The sequence below is a fragment of the Manis javanica genome, chromosome 3 (assembly GCF_040802235.1).
Source record: "Manis javanica isolate MJ-LG chromosome 3, MJ_LKY, whole genome shotgun sequence".
NCBI lineage: Eukaryota > Metazoa > Chordata > Mammalia > Pholidota > Manidae > Manis > Manis javanica.
This window is the reverse complement of record NC_133158.1, coordinates 169,813,958-169,823,058: the sequence shown is the minus strand read 5'-3', so window position 1 is coordinate 169,823,058 and position 9,101 is coordinate 169,813,958. Positions and strand designations below refer to the sequence as shown.

The following is a 9,101-nucleotide window of genomic DNA, read 5'->3' as shown; positions in this document are numbered from 1 at the left end:
GCGCCCAAATCCCTTAACAGCAGGAAGCAGACAAGTCGTTAGGCTGCCCCCCACCACTATCCATCCCGCACCATATAAAGCCAGTGAGAAAATCACCCAACTACAGAAAACAAACGGGTGAGCATGGCTTTGGGGGTGAGACTGGGAGGATGGGGTGGGAGAAGCACCCTTCAACTATGAGAACAAGTTCCAGAGTTATGCTGGAAGACATCAGAAGGTCCTATCTCTCCCCAAGAAAAGCAGAGCATTCTTCAAGCTAACATTAATCCAGCGGGGAAAGAAAAAGTCTCCTTTCCTTGTTTGTTAAACACCGAGGGCTAGGAGATAATTGATTTTTAAAGAAACTCCTTACGAGAGTTATGTCACTATCACCTTCCCTTTGCACCTGCAGTCTTGGTAAAAAGTCTCCCACAGTCCAGAAGGGGCAGCTAGGACATATTTTCCTGTTTTTCTTAGACTTCTATTTTTCAATTTAGGAATTAAGTCATTTAATCGAGCCCTAAATCCTGAGAAAATCCAGCAGCAACGTTTTCAAATACCTTTAAAAGTCTATTCTACCATTCTTTACCCATGCATTGAACTTAAACACCCACTGCAGGAGGCAGGACGCCGCTTGCGCACAACTGGTTCCCAGTACATTCCGCGCTTCTCTCCACACCTTTGGAGTTTGATTTTAAAAAAGAAAATGCATCCAGACTCAGCTTTTGTCTTAGTTTTTTCGTTCCTTGAAGTGGTTGGACCACTTTGTGAAGAACGCATGGAGGGACTGGCGTCCCAGGACCCACACCTTCGTCCAGCCTCTACAGGCAAAAAGAGGATCTCGAGGGAGCGATGGGGACAAACCCCAGGCTCTGGGCCTCTTTGCATCCGGCCCGCGGGCTTGGCCCACGCAGGCCAACTGTAAGCAGCCACTACCGGAGTGGCTCTACACACTATTGGCCTCTCGGCGACCCGACTTCCCCAGCCCAGCGGACTTGGCCTCCTGGCTTCAGATTTTATGCACATCAAAAGTTGCTTTTTTGCAATGACAGATTGTCTTTATTCAAAACGTCTTTGTTCAACAAATGAACAGAGTAAGGAGGTGAAATCCTTCTAGGTACAGGTCCAAGACATCGTCAAAACATTTATGACCATTTAAGATGTTTTTATTCTTTTAAATTTTGTTCACTTTCTACTTCCTGTCTTCATAACCCAACATTCTGTCTAAAAGTAAACTTAGGTCTGTAGGAGCACTGCTTTATACAAAGAAAATAACCATGTGGGTCCTTTTCTTTTTACCTTTAAAGAAGCAAACACTATTATAGCATGATTTTAAATAGAAATGTTTCCCTTTCTGCAGTTTTAAACTTTTAAGCCTTTTCCCCCACACGTGAAGAGCAAATGGCACCTAGTTGTGTCTGATGGCAGAACGCAGAGACACAGCTAACTTTTCTTCAGGGTGCAAAAGAAGAAAATGTGTATCATATTCTAGATATTATAATACCAGGATCTGGGGGTTCTGGAGTCCAAAGCCCATCAGAGAAGAGAGAAGAGGACATAAATAAAGCAAAACTGCCTACTTTTTTTTGTCCAAAGTGGGGTACAGTCGGAGATTTGTGGGACAGTCAGGGTAGGAGCAGCAGTATAGCTGTTATAACGTTCGAAAGTTGCTGGCACCTGTCTGCACCTTGAGTCCAGGAGGACGCCCCAACCATCCCCCTGGAAGAGAGAGGCAGAGTCTGGGGTAGGTAAGGGGTGGCGGCAGCAGGGCTGACCCCGAGGCGTCTGCAGGCCCGGGCTAGGCGCAGAGGGATAGGGTGCAAACCCCGCTTCCAGGTCGCCCTCCAGGTCTGGCGGGCCGGGCTGGGGGTTACATGGCCGCGGCATGGGCTGATGAGTAAGGGTCTATGCCAGTCTTGGTCATGCCCGGGAAGAGGATGTAGGCGACGGGGGGCTGCAAGGTGGAGGCAGACCAGGCGGTACAGTTACAGGGCACCACGTAGCCCGGGTTGGTGGGGGACGGGTGCGTGTGCGTGTGCTGGCTGGGGCAGCTGAGGCTGCCGAAGGCGCCGTTCTGATAGCCCAGGGTGGACGCGTAGGGCAGCGCGCTGGTGGCCAAGGTGTGGGGCACTTCACCCATCTTCTGGATGGCGCTTGAGCTAAACTGCGAGGGGTCCAGCAGGGAGTAGGGCGCCGAGGCAGGTGGCAAGAAGGCCCGGGCTTTCTCGGGCGCGCTCAGGAGGCCGTCGGAGGCCCCCACGGGAAGGCCAGCTGCCTTGAGTGGGTCCGTGTCGCCCAGGTAGGGCAGGGGGAAGACATACCTGTCCTTTTTGAGCAGGTTCTTAGGCTTGCGCCGCGGTCGGTACTTGTAGTCGGGGTGCTCCTTCATGTGCTGGGCGCGTAGTCTCTTTGCCTCGTCGATGTATGGCCGCTTCTCTGCCTCGGACAGAAGCTTCCATTCGGCACCTAGGCGTTTGCTGATCTCTGAGTTGTGCATCTTGGGGTTTTCCTGGGCCATCTTGCGCCGCTGGCCTCGGGACCATACCATGAAGGCATTCATGGGTCGCTTGATGTGGTCTGAAGGTTTGGACATGGTCCCGGAGGCTAGGCAGGTGGGGGTGGGGAAGACAGGGGCTCTGCCGGCGAGCCTGGGCGCGGTCGTCTGCTGCCTATCTGTGCGTCCGGAGCCCAGGCTCTGCGCTCCCTCCGCCTCCGCACCTCTGAGGCGAAGCCAGAGAGAAGCGCTAACCCCGCAAAGTTCAGCTGATCATGCCAGTCTCCGCACCCAGGCTGGTCCTGGGGGACGAATGGGGGCAGGAAGGGTGGGGGAAGAGAGGACGACCGGTTGGGGGGCTGCGGGCACCAGAGGCTGGGGCCCAAGTACCGGAGACTCTGGGACCAAGTGGCCAGGTAATTTGCTGGTGAGGGCAGGAAGCTCCTCCTTCGCCCGTCTCCACCTTCGCCTCCTCGGGTTCTCTTCGCTCCTGTGTCTAGGGCCGTGGCTCCCTCCCTCCTCCCGTGGCTTCCCCGGAGCTGCCTCGCCTAGCCCAGCACCTGGCTGAGAATGCAAGGAAGCTGATGAACGAGAGCCAAAAGCGGCGAAGTTCAAAGGCGAGATGGGCCCTGACAGCAGGCACTCTGACATAAGCGCGGGGCGGCGACTCCCCAACCTGGGCGCCAATCAGCAGCAGAGAAGGCGAGGGGGGCGCACCTGCCAACGCGCCCGCGCCCGCGGAGGGGAGAGCGAGCTCGGCTGGCGGGGGCGGGGAGAGGTGTGAGGGAGAGAAGAGAGCGGCCGGTTCGGGACTGGGGACTTGGATTCCACATTGTTTCCGGCACTATCAACAAATAAAACTCTTCGTGCTTGTTGCCTTTCACGGTTGTGCAAAGGAGAACTAGGGCTTCGAATACAAAGGCCCGGGGACGGAGCAGCAAAGGGAGAGAGCCGACAGCGCTTGTTGATAAATAGGACAGCCTCGCCACGAAATGCAAGGACAGCACTTTCTCCCCTTGTCAAAGATCCTTGGAAGAGAAAAAGAATATATAAAACTCAGGTCAAAAACTAAATAAACTTTTCGCGCCGTATCCTCAGTGGTCCTTCGGTGGCGTTCACACACGACGCCCCTTCCGCTCCGCCTCCACCCCTGCCCCAGGATGCGGCGCAGGGCGATGCGCTGGGGCCCGGCTTGGCTCAGCCGTGCGTTTCCAGCGGAAGCCGGAGGGCCTCGCGTCCAGCAATGTTTTCAAACCCTGAGTTTCAAACCCTGGTTTGGTGAGCCTTGAAGAGCCCCGCGACACGCTCTTCACTTTCGTGGAGGGGGCGGGGATGGAATTTCCAACACAATTCCTATTTACGTTATTAGTAGCCAGTGTTTTTGAATCTCCAACTCTCCCTCCACATCTGTCCAAACCGGAAAGGCCGGCAGGCGTGCGGCGTGGCGTGGGGGCTTTCCCATTGTCCCTTTTGGACAGGCCCTAGAGCGGAGTCTCAGGCTATCTGCGCGCCGAGGGTCGGTGTCCCTGGGCGCCTCTTCCAACCCAGCGAGAATTCGAGACTCGTTTCGTGCGTCAGATGAGCATTCTTCGGTTAAAGAGGACGAAATAACCCGCAGAGCCAACCTGCGTGCCTGTTTCCTTTGAATAATTGCCTGCCCGATGTGAAATGCCCTTGGGGGAAATATTTATTAAATGGAAGCCATTGTCCCAGGTCCAGCAGGACCTGCGTGTGTTCCAGGCTTATTGGCTTTTGCACCAGCCTCCCTCGGGAAGACCGACCAGAAAAGCGCACGGCTCCCCGGGCTTGGAGAGGTTGGGGGTGGGGGACATAAGCAGAGAATGAGCAGGCAGGGAGAGAGGGTCTTTCTTTAGCATGTAATCTTATCAAGTTTGAAGTGAGGGCTTTGCTTCTTCTTCCTACAATTAAAAAGGCGCGTGGCATTTCTCACCCTTAACGAGCTCTTCACAGAGACGGGCACTATGCCCATTTTGCAGATTAAGAAATTGAGGTTAAGAAAGTCTGTGATTTGCCGGAAGTGGCTGTGGTAGGAAGTGGTGACAACGGATGTATAGGGTTTAAAAATCTCTAATTTTTTTCCAGTCTATGCAACACCCCTGCTGAGGATTATGTGATGCTCTATCCAAACGTGGACTCCTCTATGATATTACTGGAATCATGGAAACCTGCCAAGCAGATAAACCTCACTGGACGACTTATTCTCATACCTACGATTAATTCACTTAGGTTCTGACCTAGCTTGCTTGAGCACAGACCCCGGGCCAAGGGCGCCACCTCCGCGCGGGCTCTCGAGCAGGTGCAGTCTTAACGAGTCTCTCAGCCCCAGCCTCCGCCTCCATCCTTCCCTCTACCCGTTTTTTCTTCAAGAAGTTTCACTTAGCTTAGAGTTGCAAGAAGTAGAAGCGGGTTTCAGCCCAGTCTGGAGAGGGTTTTGAAGGTCGCAAGCAACCCCTACTTAGGTCAAACTGGCTTGCGGACTGAGCGCTGTGTTAGAGCCTGCCAGGGGTTGATGTTCCAAGGGCCAGGCAATTCGATTTGCACTGGGCATCCTCACAGTTTGGGGAAGGAATGACCGAAATGCTCGTATCTGCAGAGATACAGGGACCGGCGGGGGCCCACCACCTCTCACTCTGGAACCCTCAGGGGACACCAAACCCACACACAGGTTTCGGTCGTTAATGCAAACCAACCTCTTGGAAACTGCTCAAGTTGGGGATCTGGCACGGGGTCTCAGACCGTTTCTCACTCCCCAGTCTCCAGGCCAGCTCATTCCGGTTGTCCTTACTTCTTCCCCCAAGCAACTCTGGGTAGTCCCACGCTGCATCCTGTCTGCACTCCTCTCTGAACATTTTGCGCTCAGCCCTAGTTCTCAGTTCAAGAGTCTGTTGGGGATTCGTATGAAGGGCGCGCAATGAATGGAGTGGTGGCAGTTTGTGGGCAGGGTGTCACCTGATCTCCTAGGGTTATGGAGCCCCAGGCGGTACAGACCCTGGAAGAAGCCAGCAACCCCCACCGTGTCTTGGCCTTGAGACTTGAACACCACATTGCAAGGGAACTCAGGGTTGAGGGCCGTGCGCTCTTCCGGCCAGGTCAGGCAAGGAGGTGTCTGCTGAGCGAACCGCGCAGCCGCGTACAGTCCTTACACATTCCTGGTTGGCCACAGGTTTAGTCAAGATTCCTTAGTGCTGGGCCCAGCGCAGGAGTTCTCGTGATCCTGGGGCCTATAGCCTGGCGCAGTCTCCAGGTCCTGCCTCTACCTGCTTCTGCTCTGCGCTCTCTCTCTGAGCTCTGCCGGCCGGCCAGGAGGCCTAGACTATAGGGCACCCAGAGAGGCGGCCCCTGGAGAGAACCAGCAGCGTTGCTCACCGTTGGAACAGGTCTTAGCACAGAGGTCGCCTAAGAGCAGGAGTGAAGCTGGGGCCTCAGACCACAAAGCCGGTCTCCAGGGCTGTAGACCTCCCTGGGACGTGGTCTTCCTGCTTCCGCATTTGCCTAGAGAACCCGCGCACGTCCTCAGTACGCGCGTCTTTACGCAGCAGCCCAGTTACACATGGCACGTCGTGTGCCCGCCTGAGCCTGGTGTCTGGACCCGGAGTAACAGGGATTCAGCCAGCGAGCTGTCGCTTCCTATCGTTGTAGAAGTGAAGGTGAGGCCTCGGGGCCCACGATCCTATCCACTTCTCGCCCCTAGCTGCAGCGAGGTCCAAGATGCGCCTTACTCTTTTTGGCTCCGGGCCTTTGTGCGGAACGTTCGTTTCCCCTCTCCTTTTGCCCAACTCCTTCGGGTACCTCAGATCTCTTTCAGGGTCACTTTCTTTGATTCTTGAAGCTAGGTTAAGACCCCTTCTATGCCTTTGCTCTCACGCCCTCTCCATCTCATGCCGTCCTCGCCAGCCTTATGTGGAGCCCTGTCGCAGCTCGCACAGGCCACTGGACTTTGAGCTCCTTGAAGGCAATGGCTGCGTGTTGTTTGTTAATCTTTGAGTGCCCGGTGTCCGCACTGCTTCGAGTTCAAAGAAGACGCTCAATATTTCCATCTGCTCGGCTTAAACTTTTTCAACAAGACTTTCAGCTGTGGGGACAGGACTCCGGACCAGCCTGGCAGAGCCAAGCGCAGAACTCTTAGGCCCGGAGGCCTGCACCCACATGCATAGCTTCAACGCTCTGCCCGCCTGCAGCTGCCACCGCTGTGCTGTAGTGGGCAGAATCTCTGCTCCGAGGCCTCTGGGACGGACTGATGGCCGAGCGCATAGAGGAATGAGCACAGTTTGAGTTCCAAACCCTGGTTTGGGGAACGTGGTTGGGGACGGGGTGGAGTGGAGGAGAAGAGGGCATGCGCGGCTCCAGCGGGTGGGTTTTCGGAAGAAGCCAGGAGAGTCTCCCGCGTCAGGATCGGCGGAGGTGCTGGGCGCCAACGGAACTCCAGTCCTGTCTGCCCACTGCGCGGCCCCTGGGGAATGCCGGAGAGGAGCTGAAGGAGGTTCCAGGTGCGAGTCTCAGGGCACCTCGGCCCAGCGCGGGCTCCAGCCGGCTGAGGAGGATGTGAGCGCGAGACGGCCTCAGGTGTTTAGCCCTGGGAGCGTTAGTGCAGTCGACAACTCAGGAGCCAACACTGCAGATGGTAAAATTGACCTTGGGAAATAACACATCTTCGTTACATCATAAATTTTTAATTTTTGTTATTACCAAAAATATTTCAATATTTTGCACCCCTGCTTTTCCTTTTTTTCTTTTTCTCCGCTTAAAAATGCAGAGGCATAGATCTCATCTTTCAAGAGTGTCCAGAAAGACCCAGAGCTCTTGTCCTACCAAGACATTTCCTGGCAATTGCTCTAGGGTCTTCCCTCCAGAACCCAGCCCAGCTCAATGGAACATTTAAAAACTTTGAAACTCTACATGTTGCTCGCAGCCAAGACAGCGTGGGAGGGCACGGCTTCCACCAAGAAACAATGAAAAACTACAAAATCAGGTCCCAGGACGGATGCCTGGAGCGTCTGGAATAGAGCATGTGACAATGCCTAGCTGGCACAGAGTGCTTGGCTAGACTGAGGACACTTCTGTCTCAACAGCCTGAGAGTGCCCAGGTAGGTAGACTTTTTGATACTTCAAACCACCTTAACTTGAGTAGCTGGGTTCTGGTTGAAGCAGAGATCACATGATTCATCATCTTGCTGCAAATTAATAGAAGATTGCATTAACATCACAGGCACCTCCCAGAAAATGAAAGGGGTAGGGCTTTGAAATTTTCTTATTCATTCACTCGAAGATTCTTTATTGAGCACCTACTATGTGCCAGGCACTGTGCTGGGGCTGGGATACAGCAGTGAGCAAGACTTGCAAAGGTCTTTCTACCATGGTGCTTTTAGCGCAATGGAGGACAGATTAAAAAAAGAAACAAATTACTGGGGTGATTCCTGGCTCCATCATTAAGTAGTTGCATCACTTTAGGCAAGGTACTTAACCTCTCTGTGTTCTGGTTTCCTCTCCTGGAATGGGTGTAATGAATTACTTGGGGAACTAAAAGAGTTATTATGAGGAAAACCCTTAGAATGGTGCTTGGCATGTAGAAACCACTCAGTCAATGGTCTGGTTATATTATCTTATCATTAAACAAACAAGGAGTTAATTTCTGAAAGTGGTAAGTGGCAAAATGTGAACCAGGGTGATGAGATAGGGGCTGAGGGAAGGAGGAGGCTTGTCTGATTTACATTGGGTGGTCGGAGACTTGAATATGGAAGGAGCCTGCTGGATGAGGGAAGGCAGGACAAAGTAGGAGAAGCAAGGAATACCATTGCCTGGAGAAGGGATTGACTGAGGGCATTTGAAGCATTTCAGGGGTCAGAATGGCTGAAACCTGGCCATGACACTGGGGATAGTATAAGGAATAGGTTGGGTGAGGTTGGCAGGGCCCAGATTATCCAGGGCCTGGTAGGCTGCATAAGGAATTTTGGTTTTATTCTAAGTGTACTGGGAAGTCATTGGAATGAGACACACTAGAATTATTTAACAATCCCAGTAAACACAAAATATACTGGCTATCAGACACTGTACATATGGAGGAATCTGACTTCTAGTTATGAGCCAGAAGCTTTATAAATGGACAGATTTTATTTGTGAACTCCTTTTGTCTCTCCTTCCCCCTCAGGAAGCCGAGGAATAAAACAAGAGATGGTCACAATTCTGAAAACATGTCAATTGATATTCAGTAGCTATTAGCAGCTGCATGGGTCCCTGACTTACTCTTTCCCACTTCCCACCAAGTGGCATCCTCCTACTTCCCTGTGGAGACCACTTGCCTTCTCAGTTGGCCCTTTCTGGAGACTGAGTCCACATTATAAGCATCTTGAATATCTCAGCCTGAGAAATATAGGATCTGTACATGAGTAAATGCTGTTTCTTAGGATTAAAAAAAAAATCCCAGTGGTTATAAGAACAGGAAAGACATATTTTGTTTCTAAGAATAAAAGTTAAAAGAATATCAACATTGTATGCCTCTGATTTGGGTTTTATTGTGTTCCGATGTTTCACATGCATTAGGGCTCCTCCACCCCATTCTTCTAATATAAGAATCCTTGGTCAGCTTTTATCATAAATAATATTCGCTAAG

At 52.6% G+C, this 9,101-nt stretch overlaps 1 protein-coding gene across 1 annotated transcript; it reads right to left on the bottom strand.

The window, feature by feature from the left end:
* Nucleotides 1-1,849: 1,849 nt before the first annotated feature.
* SOX14 (SRY-box transcription factor 14) lies at nt 1,850-2,631 on the bottom strand. The gene has a single exon (XM_017676118.2). It carries the CDS (start codon nt 2,570-2,572, stop codon nt 1,850-1,852), a length of 723 nt encoding a protein of 240 aa, XP_017531607.1. The 5' UTR covers nt 2,573-2,631.
* Nucleotides 2,632-9,101: the final 6,470 nt, after the last annotated feature.